The 24,876-nt window shown below is 43.1% G+C and overlaps 1 protein-coding gene across 3 annotated transcripts in view; it reads right to left on the reverse strand.

The window, feature by feature from the left end:
- LOC146026580 (cytosolic carboxypeptidase 6-like) overlaps window positions 1–24,876 on the reverse strand; it is a 1,552,889-nt gene that overhangs the window by 103,718 nt on the left and 1,424,295 nt on the right. For all 3 annotated transcript variants that reach the window (XM_083157364.1, XM_083157363.1, XM_083157362.1), the window contains one exon: window positions 22,075–22,237. In XM_083157364.1, coding sequence (XP_083013490.1) covers window positions 22,075–22,237 — 163 coding nt within the window. The remainder of the gene's footprint in view (window positions 1–22,074; window positions 22,238–24,876) is intronic.

The following is a 24,876-nucleotide window of genomic DNA, read 5'->3' on the forward strand; positions in this document are numbered from 1 at the left end:
AATCAGTCATTTTTTAAATAAAATAAAGGCACATTTTTTTCTGATAAACATTTTTCTTAGTAAGATAAAGCAAGCAGCTCTGTTCCTCTGTAAATTACTCCTGACATAATTATATAGTGAGTGTCACTTATTTGACCACAAACAAAGACTTATGGTTACATTTACTAAAGTTTCTAAGAATCTAAAGAGGTTATGTTGCCCTCCTACAAAATAAGCGCCCCCCCCCCCCCCCCTTAGAGTTTAATCTAACTCACCCCTCCGCTTGCCGCCGCTGGATCTGCGGGACCTACGGATCTACTTGCTTGTGGTCCTGGTGCTCTTCCTGCTGCTACTGTATAATGCCTCCAACAAAATGTCCGCCCCCTTACAGCAAACCGTTTTTGAGGTTGCTAGAGGAGGCTGCCTGCTCTAGCATCCTCTAAAACTGTCTGCTGCAAGGGTGCGGACATTTTGTTAGAGCCATTTTTCATTAGCAGCAGGAGGAACGCCGTGAGTCGGGACTGCAGGCAAGCAGAACTGCAGGCCCTTCAGGCAGTACAGGTGCAGCGATAGCCCCGCAGACCCTCGGCACCCACATTTACTCCACGCATCCCCATGAATGCAGGGTCTGCGGGGCTGTTGTTACTCCGCTGCTCCTCTGGGCCAGGGTCTGTCCCCACCCTCCTCCCTCCCCTACCCATGTGAATTCCTTGGCGATGTGATACTTACCAAAGGTGATCGCACGGGATTTCCACATGTGCAAATATGAGCATGCGCAGACACCCCCACCCCCACCATCAGACCTGTCTGATCACCAGAGATTCCCGACATTCCCTACATGCAAATGCAACCATTATTTAGCCTACATAAAAAATGTATTGGCACCCCTTTCATTGCATGGATTCTTCTAGATGCTCCATAGTGGCTTGTATGCAGAAGTGGGGAATATTTCCTACTGATCCAACTGGAAGAGCCTCATCCAATCAGAAGCCAACTGCCATTTTGGTATATTCACTAGATTAGCTCTGACTCATCCTTAATAGCAGCTGATTCTCAATCACAGAAAGAATTAGAACCCTGTCGTGTTAAGCGAATGGCAGGAAGTCAATGGGGGGGGAAAGGTTACTACTAATATACTATTATTTGGTGGTTCGATTATGTAACCTAGATGCCAACATTGGTTTAGTGTCTGGGATATTATTTCAGAGTATATGGGTCAAGTTGCATTGTGTATAAGCAGGTCCCCGGCCACAGCAATAAATATTAAAAGGATTATAACTAAGGTTCTATGCTAATATGTTATTCTGAATATTTATAGAAAAAAAATCAAGCCAAACCTGGAAGTCAGATGCTGATTTTGTAGGACTCTAGGAGATCCTAGGAAGGGAAAATCTGTTAAGAAACTCCTGCACAGTTACCCATAGAGACAATAGGGAGATTCTTCTACATATAACAACCACTCATTGTTCCCATACTGTTGTTTGGATTAAAAAAACAGTACTTAGGATGCCACCAGGACTTAAACCTCAACAAACACTGCAGCCACCTTAAGTCTTTGGAACGTTGATCACCGAGGAAAGTCTGACATGGCATCCCAGTCATCTAGCTAGGGCCAGGACATGCACTGAAAGATAGTCGCATCTGCAGCTTATAACAATGAGGGGAGTGTAATGTTATAATAGTACTACCTGAGCATTTTCTGGGGCCTTAATGTTAAGAATCACAGTGTACTGTATGGGTCATTTAGACTAATCTATTACATTGCAAAAATAGATGTGATATAGGATGTTTGTCTTGTCTCACTGGATCACAAGAGAGAGATCCAAAGCAGGACAAAATTCCAGCCTGTTCCGATCCAATCAGTCAAAGTTGTGATGTCATGACATCACATTAATGGGGCATAGTCCAGGAAGAAACAGAGGGCCGAACAACCTAAGTGCTCTCTGGACGGCCCTGTTGCCCAATGCCCGCCTCTAGGTATAGCCTTGCATGGAAACTGGCGTACTTGTGTATTATCACGGCGCCCGTCGCATCGCATACCACTAATTAAGGTATGCGATGGACCCGATTTGAGGCTTTTCCCGGGATGAGTGTACAATTTTAATATCGCGTGGCATCGCATGCCATTATAATGGCATGCGATGCGACACGATTTCAATGTTAAATGCCCACCCAGACCCGATTTTTAATTGTATCCCCACCCTGATGGGTAATGACAATGTTAAATGCGCGCCCATTGTTAACGCCACCCCACTATCACCGCCAACCCGAAGTGTGGCGAGTGCAGCCTGCCCGCGAGGGGCGGCGGTACGTGTCCTCCGACTTTTTCATACCCCCACTATCCACGTCGGCGTGGAGGTGATTTTATATAGTGTGGCGAGCCACCGAGCCCGAAGCGTGGCGAGCCCTGCGAGGAGATGCGCATTACTTCACAAGTATTACGCGTCCCCACGCGGGGCACGCTGCACTCGCCACACTATATAGAATCAACTCCACGTGGATAGTGGGGGTATGAAAAGGTCGGATGACGCGTATATATACATAACTGGCATCAATGCAACAGGACCATGTCCTATATGTATTGAGAACCTTCTAGGAAGAGCCAAGCATTTTTTCTCTTTTCTTCCTATCAATCTATCTGTCTATCTATCTATAAATATATATATATATATATATATATATATATATATATATATAGGTGGAGTATCCCTTATCCAAAATGCTCGGGACCAGAAGAATTTTGGATAACGGATTATTCTGTATTTCAGAATATTTTTATATTGCAATGATGTATCTTGAGGTATCTTGTATTTATGTTGTATAAACATATCAAACACATTAAATACACACAAATATATTTTATTTGTGCATAAAACAAGGTTTCAAAACATGAAACAAAGTTTGCTTACTATCTCAGATACTGAATTTGAATGCCAAGCAACCATGGTCTTGCACATTTTTAGAGCCAGTTACATATCATGTCCCCAGTAGTCCCAGTTACATACCATCTCCCCAGTATTTTGATTAGGGATACTCAACCTTTTTATATATATATATATATATATATATATATATATATATATATATATATATATATATATATATATATATATATATATATATATATAGCTAAATACGCCTCACCTTTGAGATGAAGTTACGACAGTGACCAATAGGAGGCCACTCGACAGTCCAAATTACTCCTTATCAGGAAGCAAAAGCAAAAAGATCTGCTTCAAAATGGATGGGCTTTTAACTAGTAGAAACATATTTGCACCTCTTTTCCTCTGCTCTCCTGCTATTTTTTGCCATAAGAACATAGCAAATAGTTTTTCCATCCGAGCACAGTTTACATGGGAGAAAATGCAAGTGTAACAAGCAAATATAACTTTGGGCTGACTATTCCCCTTTCAGTGTAATGCCAGAGTCACAGATTAAGTGGTGACTGTGAGGCCTTTCGGTGGGAACTGTCAGAGCAGTGAGATGTACTAATTGCAGGTGACACACGAGCAGAGGTGCTAAAGATAACCAGCCACTAACGTGAGAACATGTCCACATCTGCAGGGTCCCATTGACCCTTTTCTCCGCCTCGGGGCTTCCCTGTCCTGATGACAGTAGGGCAGCAGATAACATGTAAGGCACTCACAGAATTGTTTTTGGCAAGATGACCGCAGGGCAGCGACTGATTCCATCTTACAGGGACAGGTAACTTTTCATTTTGTGAAGTTGTTTCGTGTATAATTTTCAGCATGAGAATTAATAGTGGCAAGCGGCGGCCGGCGCACACACGCAGTGTTGTCAAACCATTGATTAGTAGTCTACTGTAAGTCTGACACTTCGTTTCAATAAAAGGGATCACTGAGTGATGTGCAGTAATCCTTGGACAGGCTCCTGGCAATTGAACTGAGAGTATTAGCAATACTGAGCGGGTTTTGTGGCTCCTGATCAGTAATTATAAGTTATCCATGAATACCTGCCTGGAATGGCAGTCAGGGAGGCTGTGCTGTAGAGGCATCTAGTGACTGGGTTGGCTCTTAAAGAAGCAGCAAATGAAAGGTATTAACAATGGTGGACTGTCTATTTTTAATCATTAAACATGTTTATTTATTATAATATGGTGCTTATTCTGGTTCACTCGCAAAGGCAATTTCCTTCTCAAATGGGCAAAACCCTTTGCACTGCAGGTGGGGCAGATGTAACTTGTGCAGAGAGAATTCGATTTGGGGGGGGGGGGGGGTTACTTCAAAGTGAGATCTACAGTATATTGCAGTGTAAAAATAAAGCAGTCAGTATTTTCCCTGCACAGAAACAAAATAACTCACCCAAATCTAAATCTCTATGCACATTTACATCTGCCCCACCTGCAGTGCACATGATTTTGTCCATTTGAGAAGGAATTCGCCTTTGCGAGTGAACCAGAATTAGGGCTAAATCGAACAAGAACATACAGCACTGTAGAACAAGAACATACAGCACTGTAGAACAAGGACATACAGCACTGTAGAACAAGGACATACAGCACTGTAGAACAAGAACATACAGCACTGTAGAACAAGAACATACAGCAATGTAGAACAAGAACATACAGCACTGTAGAACAAGAACATACAGCACTGTAGAACAAGAACATACAGCAATGTAGAACAAGAACATACAGCACTGTAGAACAAGAACATACAGCACTGTAGAACAAGAACATACAGCACTGTAGAACAAGAACATACAGCACTGTAGAACAAGGACAGAGAAAATGCAGAGGGTGTGGATAATACGGTCGACCACAAATTGGTCGAGTCATTGGGTCGATACCACTAGGTCGACATGCTGAAAGGTCTAAATGGGTCTAGGTCGACATGGGACAAGGTCGACAGGCCATTAGGTTGACACAAGCATTAGGTCGACATGGGGTTTTTAACTGTTTTTTGACCCGATTGTCACAGTTGACATGGACACAGGATGAAGTGCACCGTATCCCCTCGCATGGCACACTATTTTATTCTCCCACCACGCCCTAGTGGATGGTAGGGCATGAAATACCGCCTGTCGCACAGTCTGCGGTATTGTCCATCTCATGTGCAGCATATCAGATAGGATGATGCTACCAGCATATCAAATAGGATGGCTATATAAACATTACAAATGCACTGTGCAGATGGAGCAGCCCAGTCGGAGCTGCTCCTGGTGATAGAATTGCCATCTGCTGCCAGTCGGCGGAAGGAGGCGCATGCACGAGACATGCTCTTGCCCTGTTCCGCCGGAGCCCTCCCCCGCCGGACCCCTGCACCTCCCGCTGGCTCCCCCCTCTCCCTGCTGGTCTCCACTTCACCTCCCCGCCACCATGCTCAGATGGAGCGCCTCTCTGCCAGCCTGAACCAGCTCAGAGAATCTGGCGATTCCCTGGGCTGGCTGAGAGGCGCTCTATCTGTAACTGTCCATTGATGAAACACAATTGTATGTAGCCCTGCAGCTTTTGTGTTTGCAATGTGTCTTTTGGTAGTAGTTCAGTTACTGTAAGGAGCAGCCCTGTCAGTACCCATCATTTCAGTACCACGGACAGCTCACAGCGAGCATGTAGAGATCCCAGACTCCACTGAAATATATTCTTCTTCTCCCAAAACCTACTACAATATTTACAAAACATTTTGCATACACTAAAGGGAATATTTATTCCTCGACTGATTATTAAATAATCTGCAAATTACTGTTACTAATTTGTAATTTTGTTATATTTGTGTTGATTCTCTCTGCAAAACTCTTGGCTCATTTATTAACATAATTTTTTTTATTTATTACTAGTTATTTATATAGCGCACATATACAGTATTCCGCAGCGCTCTACAGAGAATATTTTAGCATCAGTCCCTGCCCCAGTGGAGTTTACAGTCTATGGGGCAGATGTATTAAGCCTTAACAAGAGACAAATGCAAGGGTGATAAGGAGAGATAAACGCCCAGCCAATCAGCTCCTTACTGACTTTTTTCAAACTGTAACATTGCAGTAAGGAGCTGATTGGCTGGACGTTTATCTCTCTTTATCACCCTTGCATTTATGTCTTGTTAAGGCTTAATACATCTGCCCCTATAGTCCCTAGCCCATGAACATATGTATTTTTATTATGTTTTTAAATGCTGTTCGCATTATTTTAGTATCACCCGAATGCTTTAAAGGACTTTTGGGGCAGTTTTCATGAAAACCTGCATCAAACCTTTTAATGCACATTTTTTAGTACCCAGATTGCAGAAATGAAATCTGGCCAAATTTACTAAGATAAAATTGTTGAGAAAAACCAATCCTGGATTCAGCACCGCTTTTACTACCTGTAGACAGAGAAAGCAGTGCAGGGACTGAGCCAGTTGGATCAGACATCACAGGGGGGGTTAATACCGGCACTTGCGCAAAACACGATATTAACAGCACATCCATGATGAAATCATGTCCCTGCTATCCGATCTTGTTATGCACCTTCTATAAGATAATACACAGAATCTGATGGTTGCTATGGGCAACTTCCCATCTTCAATATAACTCCCATCGGAATGGGATCATTCGTCAGACTGCATTTAGGTCTACAGTCATTAGGTCGACTGGCAGGAAGGTCGACTTGACTTAAGGTCGACATGGGCCAAGGTCGACATGACTTAAGGTCGAATTTGCATAAAGGTCGACATGAGGAAGGTCGACTGGTCATAAGGTCGACATGGGTTTTTCACTGTTTTTTTATCCGAATGTCGACACAGTCGACATGGACACAGTTGGCAATGAGAATCAGACCCTCGCATCGCTCGCTTCGCTCGCAATGCTTCGGGCACGGTGCCTCGCTGCGCTCGGCACACTATTTTATTCTCCCACCACGCCCTAGTGGATGGTAGGGCATGAAATACCGCCTGTCGGCTCAAAAAACAGTGAAAAACCCATGTCGACCTTATGACCAGTCGACCTTTATGCAAATTCGACCTTAAGTCATGTCGACCTTGGCCCATGTCGACCTTAAGTCAGGTCGACCTTCTTGCCAGTCGACCTAGTGGGGTCGACCTAATGACTGTAGACCTAAATGCAGTCTGACGAATGACCGCATCCCCTCCCATCTTAGTAAATTTACCCTATGGAGTCCTAATTCCTATATTATTTGCATGCAGGGTAAATACTGTATAGACTGGTTTTGCATGTAGCCCACTACTAGACAGCTTTCTTTTTACACATTAAGTAAGATTTTATTTCGGACACACCCCTCTCAAACCTACCCCACCTGCAGTGCCCCATGGTTTTACTTGCTGTTTCCACTTTGCTCCCAATAATCAGCCCCATGAGAAAACCTTATAGGGCTGATTCCTATATGTTGCAACTATCTATCGCACTGAGATGGCAGGTACACCCTCCCCCCCCCCCCCCCAAAAAAAAAAAATCAGGGACATGATTTCAAGGGGAAGGGACATGGCCCCAGAATAGTACCAATTCAGATTACACCGCACAGTAGTGTCCGTTATTCACATCACACCACACAGTAGTGTCCGTTCACATCACACCACACAGTAGTGTCCATTATTCACATTGTACAGCACAGTTGTGTCCATTAATCACATTACACGGCACATTAGTACCCCTTGTGCACATTACACCACACAGCAGTAACCCTTATACACATTACACAGCACATTAGTGTCCATTATACACATTACACCACATAATGGTGTCCACTTTTGACAGAACACTGCACAGTAGTGTCCATTATTCACATTACACCTGACAGTAGTACCCTTATACACGTTATACTGTACAGTAGAGTTGAATATACACAATAAGACACAGTATAGCTGTTCCTCCTAGTTCCTACTCCTCTGCATTTCTCCTCCTCGTTATTCCTCCCCCGGTTATAAATGTTTGTCTAAATATTTATTTAGTTGGTTTACCATTTACATAACATGTGCTGCAAAAGTTGCTTAGATTATGTTTCTTTTTCTTGTGACCTAAAAAATACATTTTCAAAACACTTTCAAAGTGGCGAAATCCTTTATATTTTAATAGTGCACGAAAATGACTACATACTGTAGATGTCCTCTAGTAGACATTTAGGGCGGTATTCAATCCCAGCCGCTATTTTCGCATGCGGAAATAGCGCCCCTCGCCTTTTCAATGCTGCCATTTTCAACACCATTGAAGGCCATTTCCGACAAAACAGAACCGACTTTAAAACAAGACGGATCTATTTTGTCTGAAACTGCCGCAGAATGTTACATTTACGGCCGTACGTTCTGTGGTGGGTTTCGCTGGGGCAGGACGAACCTGCCCTGGTAAGTTTGTCCTGCCCCAGCAAAATCCATCACTCAAGGGGGTTAATCAGTTTTATGTGATTTTGTTATTTTCATTTTTGTTTTAGATACATTGCAAAAATGTCCATATTGCCTATTAAACATATGACTAAATTGGGTAACTGTACATTATAATATAATCTATTTAGTAGTCTTATAATACTCACTGAATAAAACTCAGATGTTGCATTATTAAGTTTTACAAACTCTCAAACACACTCCTATGTGAGCTGTCAAATAGAGACGAACCTAACATATTTATCAATGCATTGCAAATCCACAGTATTAGTTGAATAAACACAGTCTTTGAATTTGTATTTCAAGTAAAACTGTCAAAGCCTGGATACAAATATAAGCTTTCTCAGCCTCAGTGCAGGTCTTTTTGTTTGGTGTACTTAGAGGAGACAAAAAATAACTTTGAGGGTTCTTTGGAAGGGATTAAAAACATTTGCACAAGTGACAATGAAATAAGCACGTTTGATGTATTCTTGGAACCGTAGCCTTGATGTATACAAAATGTATTTATATTGGTTTGTCTTTTTATTTCTTTTGTTTTTAAAACTGTTTAATATAGACTAACCACATTGCATTGTTTGTTCTTTGTTTATTTAACCTGAAATATAACGTTTGAAATAATTATATGGCGTTTTGTCATATCTATTTCAATGAATTGATGTTGTTTTGTTGTCTGTTATATTTTATTACTGTATGACTGTTACTAAGCATCATGAATTCCCTCTGAATGATACAGTTTTACTAATGGTAATATAAACTGTTATTGTGAGGGAAAAAGGTCTTTGGTGAGACTTTAAGGCAGCTGTGCCAAAATGCATGAATATCACTAACTTGTACAAAAAAGTACATGTAAAACCATACCTCCCAACTGTCCTACGTTCCTGTGTCCCTCCCGGGGCGGCAGTGTCCTGTGGCGGGGGGAGGGGCACAATGGGAGTCCCTCCTGTCACCCCCTGTCACTATCTCCCCAGCCCTCAGAGAGCCACTAGCCATGCCCCCACAGTGGCGAAAATGGGGGTGTGGCCTCACAGAAATAGGCCATGCCCCTGTATCGCTAGGCCACGCCCCCAAAAATTGAGTTGTCCCACTGTGGACAAAGTTGGGAGTTTTGGTAAATTTTAAGATACGCTTAATGGATATGGATCATTAAGTCACTAGCATGTTGGTCGATAGTCTTTAGGTCGACATGAGTCTAGGTCGACGTGCAGGAAGGTCTACATTAGTAGGTCGACATGGGTTAGGTCGACGGTCAAAAAATCGACATGGGTTTTTTTCAAATTTTTTGTCCCGAATGTTGACACAGTCGACATGGACACTGAAACATAGCACCGCACCCCCTCGCATGGCTCGATGCAGTCGCCATGCTTCGGGCATGTTGTTTATTCTATTTTATTCTCCCACCACACCCTAGTAGATGGTAGGGCATGAAATACCGCCTGTCGGCACATGTTGGCTAAAAAATTTTTTTTTTAAATCCCACGTCAACCTTTTCACTGTCGACCTTACCCATGTTGACCTAATGACCCTGTTGACCTACATTCATGTCGACCTTCCTGCATGTTGCCCTTATGGTGTTGACCCTAATGACTGTTGACCAACATGCTCGTGGTGACCCAATGACCATATCCCTGCTCCCTGTTCCCAATACTCTCACATAGGGGGCCAGATGTATCAAGCTTCATAAAGTGATAAAGTGGAGAGTGATAAACAGCCAGCCAATCAGCTCCTTCCTGCCATGTCACAGGTTGGGTTTGAAAAATAACAGGTGGGAGCTGATTGGCTGGTTGTTTATCACTCTCCACTTAATCACTTTGTGACTCTTGATACATCTGTCCCAGGGGTAGATGTATCAGGCATTGGAGAGAGAGAGTAGATAAGTTGCCCAAATCATCCAATCCGCTCCCAACTGTCATTTACCTACCAGAGTCTTTGAAATAACATTTAATTGCTGTTTCGTCGCCTGGGTGACTTCTTCACTTTATCTATCCAATGCTTGATCCATCCCACCCATATTAAGATTTATCAAAGTTTGAAGAGAGATAAAGAGCCAACCAATCAGCTTCTAAGGGGTACATTTACTAAGATGGGAGTTCTATTGAAGATGAGATGTTGCCCATAGCAACCAATCTGATTCTATTAATTTATTTAGCATCTTCTAGAAGATAATAAATATAATTTGATTGTTACTATGGACAACCTGCCATCTTCAACACAACTCCCAATTTAGAAAATGTACCCCTAACTGTCACGTTACAGGCTGTGTTTGAAAAATGACAGTTAGAAGTTGATCATCTGCAGCCTGTAAAATGACAGAAGTTGATTGCTTAGTACTGTATTTCTCTCCCAGCTTTGGTAATTCTCCATCTAAACTGTGTAAAGTTGACAGAGATTAAAGTACCACCCAACCAGCACCTAACTGTTATTTTTGAAACCCAGCCTGTAGCATGGCAGTTAGGAGCTGATTCTCTGTTCACCTTATTTCACTCCTAGGCTTAGTACAGATGGAGCCTTCTTCAGCTAGCCTTCTCTGAAGAGCCATGGCTCACCAAGGCCTATTGTTCTCAGCTGCAATACAATACATAGAACAATACATATGGGGGATTAGCATAGGATTAAGTCCGACAGCTCTGGCTCATTTAGGGCCTTATTCTAGTTCACTCTTTCTGACAAAATCCTTCTTAGATGGACAAAACCATGTGCACTGCAGGGGGGGCAGATGTAAAATGTGCAGAGAGAATTAGATTTGGGTGAGTTATTTTGTTTCTGTGCAGGGTAAATACGGACTGCTTTATTTCAACACTGCAATATAGATCTCACTTTGAAGAAAAATCCCACCCAAATCTAACTCTCTCTGCACAAGTTACATCTGCCCCCTGCAGTGCACATGGTTTTGTCCATCTAAGAAGGATTTTGTCAGAAAGAGTGAACTAGAATAAGGCCCTTAATCCTTTTAAAGGGCTACAGGAGGATGGCGCTATCTGTACATAGACCACTTTAACGCTAACCACATACTGGCAGGGTAATTTAAACCCAGACTTCCGTGGACAATTGTTTTGCCTTCAAAATCTGTAAAAACTGCCTGCTATAGGTATTATGCTACATGGATTCGTAAACGGAGTTTGTCTTCAATAAAATATATTATATAAAGCCACAAAAATGTGAGTTGTAAGAGTCCCCCACATCCCATAACTATTGTTTAACATAAATGATATTCAGGTCTGTTATGAACCTTTCCATTCAAAAGACATAATTATTGTATAGCATGGTTCGTAGGCTGTAATATATGTTGTGATCGGGATTAGAGCATGCTGGGTATAAATATGTAGTATTTAAAAGCCTTTGTGCAATGCCACCCACAAAATTGTTATGTTGGCAACATTTCTGTAACCAGAATTTCCCACTTCTCTGCCCGTATAACACCACCCAAGCCAGTGGTGTAAGTTCATCTCAGTTGCCCAGAGGCAAGATAAGTATTGGTGCCCCCCCCCCCCTCACACATACACAAATACCACCTTATAAAAATATATGTATGCATGTGTGCGTGTATATATAATAGGCAGGCGGGTTCCATCAGAACGGGGCACTCGAGCGTGTCGTGCACAAGCTCCCCCTTCTGGTGGATGGCGGTAGAATCCAGGAGCTAATGAGAGCTGCTCCATCCAGTACAGTATGTATTTTGTCACAATTGCATAAGGGCAGACACACGATAATAGATTAAAGTCACCTACAGGTGGAAACAAGCTAGATTAAGGATCACATGGGCCTGGGGCTGATAAATATCAAGAGCCTATTGTGAGTAGTGCAGGGGGTGTGGTCAGTACTTAGTGGGTGTGGCCAGTGGGATGTTAACGTGTCCACTCCATACACTAGCGGCCCCAATGTCTCTATGAACACTTAAAAACAAAAATTAGCCTGATTTTGTGAGTAAAATAGAAATATAATTTTAATACCTATAATTCAGTGATTACCAAATTGTGTGCCTAGGCACCCTAGGGTGCCGGGAGACACTTGCAGGGGCAAGTTGGGTTGTTGGTCCAAAACCAATTATTTATGGTCAAAGTGACAGACAAAACCAGTGCTGGTGGCTACAATTGTAAAATATGTGGACATTTAGAACCACAAATGTAACTGAACCTTAGGGTGACAGGTAAGCACAAATTACTTCATTTAATATATGTTTTAATCTATCAGTAAGACACTTTGGATGAGGGGTGCCTTGAAAAGTATGCTGAAACTCTAGGGCACCATGATTTAGGAAGCTTGGGGAACCAATGCTATAATTTATGGAAGACTAAGTGGGGTATTCAATCTGGAGGACACAGCGGTCGAGCTTTCTCAACCGCCGTGACCCTGTCCCGTTCTCGGTCAGCTCGTCTGCAGCAGGACGAGAAGGGGGCATGGCCGCAAGTTGCGGCCGGGAAGAGGCGAGCTGCGGCCGGCTTGTGATGTCAGGCTCGTTCTGCAGAGATACCCTGCTCAATGCTGTTGGGGAAGACAGCATTGAATACGGCCCAGAGGCCATCTCCCCGTGGGAAGATGGTCGCTGGTGATTGAATACCTCCCTAAGTGGCATATTTGTATGCGGAGGCCTGGTAGATTTAAGGCCTGATTCAGAGTTGATCGCTGTTGTGCGAATTCACAATACATTTGATTATCTAAAGACTGTGCATGAGTTCAGATGGTAGCATGCATGAGCGAGCCCAAATGCTTGTTCAGGCTGCGTTTACCTGTTCGCTAGAATGCAAACAGGTCTGAATGACCCCTTAAATCTCTTCATGGCTCTCCTGTTACGTTATTTGTGTTAAGAATGAAAGGGGGCTGGATGCAAGTACAGTAACTACTCCATTTCTGATAGGCTTGTATGGCATTGACATAAGACATTTATATAAATAAAGAAATATGGCTCAATAGAGTTGTGTTGTCTTAAATCTAACAGAAGGAAGAGAACCTGCCATCTTATACCAGCAGTAAATTCCACATTTCTGTTTCAATCTCACTCCCAGAATCCCTTGCGGCAGCCGCTCTCCTCGCACTGTGATATCCTGTCATCCCGAGACTGAGCCGGCCGTGCTGGCGAACACTAGAGACTGAAAAAATAAATATCAGTAAAGCTACAAAGGCAGGGACTGGGAATACGTTCCTTCCATTCGCAGCTAGTGTACAGGCGTATATATGTATGTGTGTCATTATCGTCACTGCCTTTTGGAAACCGTATTAAAGGTTGACAGCATTATGGCTGCAAAATCACTTTAAAAGTCTATAATTTGTAACTGTAAGCTTTCAGCAACATTAAATTGTTTGAAGCGATCGCTATAAACTTGACAGGATCAGACGGAACATTTGATAACACAATTTCCATGTATGCCAAGTGGGAGAAAGTAAATAGTCATCACTGCTGCTGGCTGTGTTTTTGCTGCTGACAAATTAACCCATCTTTCCCCAGTTATAAAGTTCCATTTCCAGATAACGGCTATTATTTTCCTTCTGTTTTGCATATATGTACAGTATCCCTCATATTAGTGATTAGAGGACCACCAAAACACAAGGTGGATTTTGTTAACTATGTGTGTACAGGCTTGAGGTGTAGCAGAGTTTCTGTGCACAGCAGCAGCTGCCTTACTACTACTCTCACCCAGTTGAGTGGTTTTATTGAGAACAAAGCAATTCCAGCCATACACACTGGTAGATCAAAGCTTGAGTGGTGCAGGATGTCATGCAGCTCATCAGCTGTACTGTATATAGGTAGCAGTGCAGGATGCTGGAATCGCTGGTCTCACTGGAGCTAAACATAAGACTGCTGTCTACAACTGTGGCATGCTCACACAATCTCATATTGGCTCCACAAAGGGCTTAAAGTCTTCCTGGAGAGGTGGTGGAACTCATTTCCCCTGCCACCACCCCCCCCCCCCCCCCCTTATTAGGTGCAGATGTTACGGTTATTGACACCTGCCTGCAAACTATACATTTGTGCCCTACCTACCATACTTTATAAAGGGATAGTGGTTTCACAAGGAAGGGGTGTGATCACACAATAGTACCCCCAAATCAAATTATGCCACACAGCAGCACAATCAAATTCACAGTAGACCACATATAGTGCCCCTGACTTATATAACACCACATAGTAGTATCCGTTATTCATGTAATGATGCATAGTAGTGACCCTTTTTCAAATGACACTACACAGCAGTACTCCTTATACATATCTGCCACACAGTAGTGTTGTTTATACACAAGGCCCAAAATAGTAGTGCCCATTACACATAATGACCACAGTAAAGGCACCTTATATACACAATGCCCACAGTAGTGCTCATTATACACATTTCTGTCTCTGTTATTCCAGCCCACTCTCACCTTTAACCTTATTCAGGTCCACATGCAAAGCTGTGAAATTGGTTTAAATGCCGCCCGCACAAACCCCGCCCCCCTCCCTTGCAAGCCTCGCATGATTTCCTCCCCACAGCATGCGTGCGGGGAAAAAATAATTTCTAAGGTGCATGCAAATCTAAGATCTGGCGTCTTAGATTTGCGTGCTCCCTGTATGGGAAGAGGGCAGGCAGCTGACATCTGTGACATCAGCTGCCTGCCCCGGAACCCGCGTTATCGCCAAATTTCCATGGGAACGCCCAGTGTTTTCATGGGAATGCCCTTGTACCATTGTGCCTTCACATGGGTGCAGCCCGTCGCTGCTTGCACAGTCACTAAGCATTGCTCCCCACGTGCGGAGGAACGAGCAATCCTAAATAACCTCCCTTGTCTTCAGCATGCATAGAACCTGCTTCTCTTAGTGGTTCGTCTTCACTTGACATTACATACACTGTGAGGGAAAAGAAACCGCTGGGACAGGTGGTTCTAGACCACTGGGTGGAGCTAGCCACCCCTAGGAGCTGTTAGACATTCCCCTCAGTCTGTGTGCCACAGTGTAGAGAGTCTGTCTTTACGGTACTTTTCCTTGGCTGTACACCCAAAGGGCTAGATTAGAGAATTTCATACAGGTTTTTTTTTAAAGTCATAGTGCACTGAATACGATGGTTAAAGATTAATGATTGTATGTAACAATTTAATAGTTAGCACAGGGGGATGCAGTTGAAATCCCGGCGGTCGGAATCCCGGCGTTCAAAATCCTGACGCCGGAATCCCGACCACCGAAATCTTGACACTTTCTCCACGACACCCATAGAGGGAGAATAAATTAGGTTGCTGAGCATAGCGAGGCACCGGGCCCGCTGCGTGGCGAGCGCAGCGAGCCCGTAAGGGGGGGGGTGGCGATCCACATCCCCCCCTTGTCGGGATTCCGGCTTCGGGATTTTGAACGATGGGATTCCGACCGCCGGGATTTCATATCAATCCCATCACAGGTATGATTTGCGTGAATCTGTACTATATAAAGTTTAGGGCTCACCACATACAATAGTGACCTTCTCTGAAAAAGTTTTCATAAACAGGGGTGTAGCTACTAATTTGTGGGCACCATAGAAACATTTTAAAGTCCCCACCCCAATGCTTCTAGAGAGACACATCTTTCCACATTGCTTGTTCAATGTATGCCAACAGTTATGCCCTAGTTCACCTATGCATCAAATTAGTGCTGTGATTTATTGTATGCCCTGTAGTAGTGCTGTGATTTATTGTATGCCCTGTAGTAGTGCTGTGATTTATTATTTGCCCTATAGTAGTGCTCTGATTTATTTTATGCCCTATAGTAGTGCTCTGATTTATTTTATGCCCTATAGTATTGCTCTGATTTATTTTATGCCCTACAGTAGGGCTGTGATTTATTCTATGGCCTATAGTAGTGCTCTGATATATTCTATATCCTATAGTAGCAATCTTAGCAATCTGATTTACTCTTATGCCCTATAGTAGTGCTCTGATTTATTATATGCCCTATTGTAGTGCTCTGATTTATTCTATGCCCTATAGTAGTGCTCTGATTTATTATATGCCCTATTGTAGTGCTCTGATTTATTCTATGCCCTATAGTAGTGCTCTGATTTATTCTACAGTATGTCTTATACAGGTTGAGTATCCCGTATCCAAAATGCTCGGGACCAGGAGAATTTTGGATAACGGATTATTCCGTATTTCGGAATATTTTAATATTTCAATTATGTATTTTGAAGTATCTTGCATGTTTGCTGTATAAACACATAAAATACACACAAATATATTTTATTACCACATAAAATACACACAAATATATTTTATTTGTTAAAAAAACAAGGTTTCAAAACATGAAACAAAATTTGTGTACTATCTCAGATATTGAATTTGAATGCCAAGCAATCATTTTCTTGCACATATATAGTGCCAGTTACATATCATGTCCCCAGTGATGCTGTTACAAATGTCCCCAGTGAGTTTTTAGCAAAAAAAATATATTTTTTTCACTTTCTGGAATGTATGGTTTTCGGAATAATTCGGATAACGGATACTCGGATACGGGATACTCAACCTGTAGTAGTGCTTTGATTTATTATAGGCCCAGTGCTCTGATTTATTTTATACCCTTAGTTGTGCTCTGATTTATTTTATGCCCCTTAGTTGTGCTCTACATTATTTTATGACCCATAGACTCTGATTTATTCTCTGCTCTATAGTAGTGCTTTGATTTATTCTATGACCCATAGTAGTGCTCTGATTTATTCTTTGCCCTATAGTAGTGCTCTGATTTATTCTATGCCCTATAGTAGTGCTCTGATTTATACAATGCCCTATAGAAGTGCTGTGATTTATTATATGCCCTATAGTAGTGCTCTGATCTATTCTATACCCTATAGTAGCATTTTTATTTATTTTATACCCTTAGTTGTGCTCTACATTATTCTAGGACTGATAATAATGCTATAATTTATGCTATGCAACATAGTAGTGCTCTTATTTATACTAGGCAACATACTGTAGTAGTGCTCTGATGTATGATATGTCCCAAAGTAGTGCTCTGATGTAAACTTTGCCCCATAGTAGTGCTCTGATTTATTATATGCCATATAGTAGCACTTGATTTATTGTATGCCCCTTAGTTGTGTTCTACATTATTTTATGACCCAAAGTAGTGCTATAATGTATTCTAAGCCCCATAGTAGTGCTCTGATTTATTTTATTTCTTATAGTAGTGCTCTAAATGATACCATGTCCTATAGTAGTGCGCTTATTTATGCTATGCAACATGGAAGTGCAGTGATCTAGTCTAGGTCCCATAGTATTGCTCTGATATAATCTTTGCCCCATAGTAGTGCTCTGATTTAATATAGGCCCCATAGATGAACACTTTTCACTTCATGTAGGTCCCATAGTAGAGCTCTAATAAAGCTTTGTCCACATACATCCTCTGTGTGCTTAGCTTCGGGTGACTCTGTAGCGCCAGGCACCTTTGCCTTTCTGTTATAATGCAACTTATTTGTATCTAATAGGAGGCACGTGCGACACATGTGCCGTGCCTATGTTCTGGGATTCGAAAAAAATGTGGCATGATATTAAATTGGGGCACTGTGTGGTATAATGTGAACTTGTGCACTCCTACGGGGCACAGAATGTACAGATGTGTCCACATACTGTACATCTAGCCTTTTGCACGATAATCAACCTACCTAGTCACGACTTGGTAGTTAGTAACCAGCATCTTCTTCCGTTGCAATGCAACTTATGTGGAAAGTTATGTGAATAGGTTGTTACAGTGTTTTACTGGAAATTCTGCATTTTAGCAGTCACGATAGAATCCTGCTTTTGCGAAAGAAAATGGGAAATTGTAGCAGATATACTGTATCCGATATCCGCCGAGCCCCTTTGACAAGTGCGGGTCCAGGTATCAATAACCACACCTCCTCTCAATGCCCCTTATCATATAAGCAAACAGCGCTGTAATAGACTCATGTTTTTTGCATGCAAAGTTCCCTCAGGTGCGGTACTGCTTTAAGTCAATTATTAACTGTCAAGATATAGAGACATTTACATTTGCACATTCGTCAAATATTCAAGGTGATCTTTCATAAAAGAGGTACTGTATTATAGCTGACATTTTCTCTGACATTTTCTTTTAAGGGAGAAATTAAGGTAATTTGTTTCTCATAAAATGTGGTTTATTATTTCACTGTACTATGCAGTAATTATTCTTCCTAGATCTGCCCCAGACTGCCACTTCCTCTCACCCAGCCACCCTTTCCCATGCTGCCACAGACCTATGGAATCCCCAGGTGCCAGCAATCACGTTCTTCCCAAATCTTCAAATCTAAAGATGTTCTTCAGGAGATAACCATTATACTCAGTGGCAGTTTTTACCTATACCTGGCTTCACTGTGACTGGTAGTGATTTCCTATTGGAAGTATTGTACGACCTGCCAGCCACCCAAGGCAGTCCCATTGGGAGGTGTTCCCTCCCTCCAGGATGCATCTATGGGCTGCTGCGGGAACAGCACATAAAAACAGGTTCTGAGCATGCGCAGTACTAAGGACGATACTGCGCAAGCGCCGGACCTGGGACCGTGAATATGCTACTGTGGACTGCTGACGAAGCAGGCTGGGGGCCAGCTCACGCGCAGTACTGAAAAAGCTACTGCACATGCGCCAGTACTGCGAATGTGATGGAGGTCGGGACCGGCCCCGTGGACTAGCAGGCACCTTTGGCGGGGACCAGCAGCAGAGGGAGAGGCGGCATTGCGGCAGCCCCCTCCTCCACAGAGGGAAGAGCCGCCACTGATTATACTCATATGAGGAGCTCCCGACAGGCCACCTAGAGTCATGGGGGTAATATTTAGTCAAAGTTAATTTTTGGTCACTTCGAGCATAATAAAACCAACATCCAAACAAAATTGACTACAGTTACTAAAAATGTTTTTCTTTTTTTAGTTCCATCCTGCTGTTAATGGTGCATTGGTTTCTATTTCAAAGTCTTTTTAAAGTTCTAAATGTGTTCTATTCACACTCAATAGAATCAATAATCAACTCAAAAGAGACAGAAAATGGACCCGAAATTATACAAAAGCATTCCTATTAACCAAAACAAGTCACATGCACTGTATTACCCACAAACCCCCCCTCACCTCGGCTCATTTGCCTATCCATGATTTTTTTTTAGAGAATTGATGTGCCTTTATAAACCATTGCAGCCAGGGCACCCCACATGAACTCCAAGAGAATAAAAATCAAAGAACTGATTCAACTGAAAATGTTGATTTTTGTTTCTTGCTTTTTGGTCGATTAGTAAATACAGATTAGGAATAGAACTCTAGTTAAAATATTGAAGATTTGGTATTGGTTCTATTGTACTTCTATCAAAGTGCAAAGTTCTATTTCTGTCAATTTTAAATCGGTTTTAACTACCTTCACTTGGAATTGGACCATGTGACTATGGGCCAGATGTACTAAGCTTGAAAGGTGATAACATGGAGTGATCAACCATCAGCCAATCAGCTCCCAACTACCATGTCACAGGTTTGAAAAATGAGAGGTAGGAGCTGATTGGTTGGAGGTATATCACTGTACATTTCATCACTTTGCAAGGCTTAGTACATCTCGCCCTAGGTCTTCTGTAATGTAAAATGCTGCCTTATAAAAATGTAAGGGAAATGATGTTGACAACAACAGATAGCACAGCAAAGACGTGCTCCTCTGGTTAAAAATGAAATTATTTAGTAAGAACTTGATTTTCCTCCTTCTCACTGTCTGATTTTCATATCACGTTCTCTCACACATCTGGTCTATTTGCTGATCTTTGCAAAGCGGGGTCAATTCACCCTATGGAAATGAAACTGCTATAATCCACGTTTCCAATAATCTTCCTGATCTCCAGCGTGGTTACTGCTCTCGGACTATGGAGGGTGGTAATGTATAAAGCAGACCAGATAAACTTTGATCTGCATAAGCCTGTTTAAGCCCTCGCAGGCTGGAAGTGATGCAGGAAAAAATAACTTTGCTGAAGGAGTCCAACATACTTATTATGGAATTTGCTGAAAATGTTCCTTCCATATACTGATAGCACAAGTAGTAGGGATGCCAATCCTAGGGCATTTATTCAATCTCGGAATTCGGGATTGGAAAAATGCCCGATTCCCAGGATTGGCTTCCCTAATAAAAAAAAACCGCCCCGCGTATTTACTTACATGCGTGGTGCGGCCGGGAAGGTAGGCGGTGGAGCCAGGCGGGGGGCTGATGGAGCCAAGTCGGGTGGGTGAGCTGGGCTGATGGAGCCGGGTCAGGTGGGCGAGCCGGGCTGATGGAGCCAGGGCGGGTGGGTGAGCCGGGCTGATGGAGCCAGGGCGGGTGGGCGAGCCTGGCTGATGGATGCGGCCTGCACAGCGTGACCTCTGACCTCATCATGCTGTGCAGAGCTGCACTGCCGGGGACGGGAGAAGCCAGGCAGCGTCTGAGCATCCTGAAACTCCAATCCCGAGATTGAAATCCCAGCGTTTTGGAGGCCAAATCCCGGGATCCCGCCGATCCCGGGATTGGCCACTCTGACAAGGAGAGCAAGTGCTTTTACTGCTTATACATTGGTCAGAGCAACATTACTATACTATAATAGTTGACTGTTGGTCAACAGTAAAAAGGTCAACACTTGAAAAGGGATGTCAACACTGTCGACATTAACAAACGTTTGATACAAGCCACAGATCGACATGGAAATGGTCCTCATAGGAAAAGGTCTATATGAATTTTACACCTTTTTATGTGTCTACAGTATGTCGACATGGGCCCCCAGTTAGTGTAACATGTACCCTCGCATAGTTCTCTACGCTCGCTACCATTCCCAATTGTAGTCCACTTGGATCGTATGAACAAGTCGGATAAAGGGAAAAAACATGAAACGCTCATGTCGACCTTTTGTGTCGACCTTTTGTCAAAGTGGACCCAGTGCATATCGAACTTCAATGGTTGACCGATTGACTGTCAACTTAGACACTGTCTATAATGTAAGGTGTGGTGCCAATGGTCAGAGTGATCCTATATGTCATCTCCCATTCCTGGGTTGTAATCCCAGAAGTCCAGGGACCGGCAGCAATCTCAAATGGGATATGTGAGTGTCTCCATAGTAAGTGGTGGGATGTACCGCAAGTGGTTAGTGTATCCCGCCCTATGAATGCAAATATTGTAAAAACTGCATGAAGGGTTTTAGATACACTTTAGGATAGTCTGTTACATTCACATACTGTGCCTCCTAATATTACTTACCAAAAAGCGAGATCAGAGAAACATATAACAGATAAAAACCATTTGGCCCATCTAGTCTGCCCCTTTTTATTCCTTCAGGTAATCTCAACCCTTTTTAATCCTTATTCCTTTGTAAGGATATTCATATGCCTATCCCAAGCATTTTTAAATTGTTCTAATGTCTTAGCATCTACCACCTCTGATGGGAGGCTATTCCACTTATCCACTACCCTTTCTGTGAAGTAATTCTTTCTAACATTTCCCCTGAACCTACCTCCCTCCAGTTTCAGTGCATGTCCTCGTGTTTTATTACTTCTTTTCCTTTGAAGAAAATTTCCCTCCTGAACTATGTTTAAACCCTTGATATATTTGAAGATTTCTATGATGTCCTTTCTCTGCTCCAAACTATACATGTTAAGATATTTTAGTCTTTCCAGGTAAGTTTTGCCGTTGTCTATTATACATCCCTGGTTACGCCAATGCAGTACCCATTACAATCTGGCACCCCTTCATTTCCGAAGACTATGACAGCTGACATTTATACATGAAAGCACTTACCTCATGTGCCCTCCACTAAGAGACTCATTCACACAAAGAGTCCAGTTCCATTGATAGAAAAGGATACAGGCTTCCTCTGTATACGGGATGGCAGAGCTGCACCCAGTTAGCATGTAACAATAGAAGGAGACTTCCAAGGTGTAACAATAGGAAGAGTTGTCCAGAATTCCTCCCAATGACCTCCTCCCTGTCCCAGCTTTCATCGTGTCTCTGTTGAAGGAGGTACTGGACTGTTGGAAAGACATAAACATGAAAACTCACTAGAGTAAAGTGCTAGTTAATGGTAAATTTTGCATGATTCATTAAATATGTCATATACTGAAATAAATCAGGTATTCTCACTCAGTCCTCAACACATTCATATGTGCGCTTCACCTGGGGTGGACATCGTGACATCCCATGTTCCAGGGTGGGTCCAGCTGTTATGGGCATACCTCCTAACTGTTCCAATTACAGCGGAACGGCCCTGATAATTGCAGACTGTCCAACTGTTCTTCCCACAGGTCACAGTGTCCATTGGGGGGGCAGGTGGAGGGAGCCGGCAATCCCCCCAACTAGTGGTGACCATTAAATATATGTCGTGCCCACTTGCACGGCATCTCAACAGTGCAGGGAGGAACTGGCGGCTGCCCAGCACCTTAGGAATGCTGGGCACACCTCCAAAATTGATAAAAATGGGGGTTGCTGCTATATGCCATGTCCCTCTACTGGAAGACCCACCCACCGACATCGAAGCCCATCCCCTTTTTGGGTCGGCCGTGACTTCAAGGAGGCTTGTCTCGATTAACAATTTACTAAAGTTGGGAGGTATGTATAGGTGCAGTGATGTAAAACAGTGTACAGTATGTATCCAGTGCATTGTGACGAAAGTCCTGCTTGCCTCTAGTGCCGTGTGCCTCCAGTGCAGCGTTCCTTAGTGCACTTCACTCCTACAGCTGGTAGTCACAGTTTCACGGTTTGCAATAGATTATAACTGAAGGTACACAGAAGGTCAGCATATGCTCAGGCTTGGAAATTAAGGTCACAGATTGGTAGTGAATTTCAGCAAGCCAGCAATTCTTACACATTTTTGCTACAGTAGTCAGAGAGGAAAATCAGATTAGTATGAAAGTTGTTATCACCTTTCAGTGCCCAGATATAAAAGTGGCTGCAACACCTCTGCCTGACCATAGTAATCTCTAGTGAAAGTCAGGACATTCATGTTTGGACCTCATTCATGCTGGCTCGCATTTGCCTATGCAGTTGCAGATTTTTAGTATACAGAATTGCTAATTTTAGCCTAAAATTAAAATAGACACCCACCAGAGCAATCATAAACTCATTTACAACTGCACACATTCGGAGCCTATAGGCAAGAATAAGTAACATTGACTTTAAGGGGGGGTTATTTTGGTTCACTCTTTCTGACAAATTCCTTCTTAGATGGACAAAACCATGTGCACTGCAGGGGGGGGCAGATGTTACTTGTGCAGAGAGAGTTAGATTTGGGTGGGGTTTTACTTCAAAGTGAGATCTATTTTGCAGTGTAAAAATAAAGCAGTCAGTATTTACCCTGCACAGAAACAAAATAGCTCGCCCAAATCTAATTATCTCTGCACACTTTACATCTGCCCCCCCCTCCCCCCTGCAGTGCACATGGTTTTGTCCATCTAAGAAGGAATTTGTCAGAAAGAGTGAACCAAAATATCCCCCTAAGTGTTGACCTCTGGCTACACAGACTGGATGCGGCAGTACTATCGAAGGTGCCATGTTTCTCTACATACATGATCTCAGCTGAAGACTGATACATGCCCCGAAAACTGTCATGTACCTCCTTCAGGTGCGATCACAATGGCAACTTGGTTCGTGCACAGGACGATGGCAGCGCATTCACAGTCTGCCGATAATCACATGAACATTGGCCTTGGCACTCAAACTTGGAGTGAATCTTGCAGGAAATTATCATTGGAGGGCGAGACTACAGCAGTGCTAAGAAGCCCCTGTGCAGGATCATGGAGCGGCCATACTGTATGACTAAGGGAATTGGATCCAGACATTAGGTTGACAGGTGTCTAGGTCGACATGGCAGAAGGTCGACAGGTGTGTAGGTCAAGATGGGACATGGTTGACAGGTGTCTAGGTCGACACATGCGTTAGGTCGACAGTCAAAAGGTGGACATGGGGTTTTTCACTGTTTTTTGTCCTGAATTTCGACAAAGTCGACATGGACATAGTTTTAAGTGCACCGTGGCCCACCGCATGGCTCGTTGCGCTCTCCATGCTTCGGGCACAAAATGTTATTCTCCCACGATGCCCTAGGGACTGGTAGGGCATGAAATACCACCTGTCGGCACATGTTGGGACAAAAAACTGTGAAAAACCCCATGTCAACCTTTTGACTGTCGACCTAACCCTTCAGCCATGTTGACCTTCCAGTGTGTCGACCATCAAGAGGTCGACCCATCGACCGTATTACTGACTAAGTGGGCTGACAATTTGGTCATACAGGTATAACAGAATGAACTACAGTATTGTTTTTATACCATGGAAAAAAAAATTGAGGGTCCTGTCTTTATATAGTGAATGAACCCATTTCTGAATATCTGAGGCGATTATGTTTTGATAAATGAGCAGGCTGAGCTCCAGAGGGGGGAGGTGGGGGTGACGTTTCAGAGTAGTTCAAAATTCAAATAGGGGAGGTACAGCAACTGCCACCAACTGCCATTCCAAACTCCCTCCCCATGTGCTGCAGCCCCTCATCTGGTTCCACCACTGTAAATGACCTCTACTGCTGTGAGGTAAAGTTCTTCAAAGCACAAGTAAACGTACCATTGTTACTCTGTCCAGCTCCTCCCCCCTCACCACCCCATCATTCAATCCCATGCCACTG

This window comes from Crinia signifera, chromosome 8 (genome assembly GCF_055691185.1).
Source record: "Crinia signifera chromosome 8, ASM5569118v1, whole genome shotgun sequence".
Taxonomy (NCBI): Eukaryota; Metazoa; Chordata; class Amphibia; order Anura; family Myobatrachidae; genus Crinia; species Crinia signifera.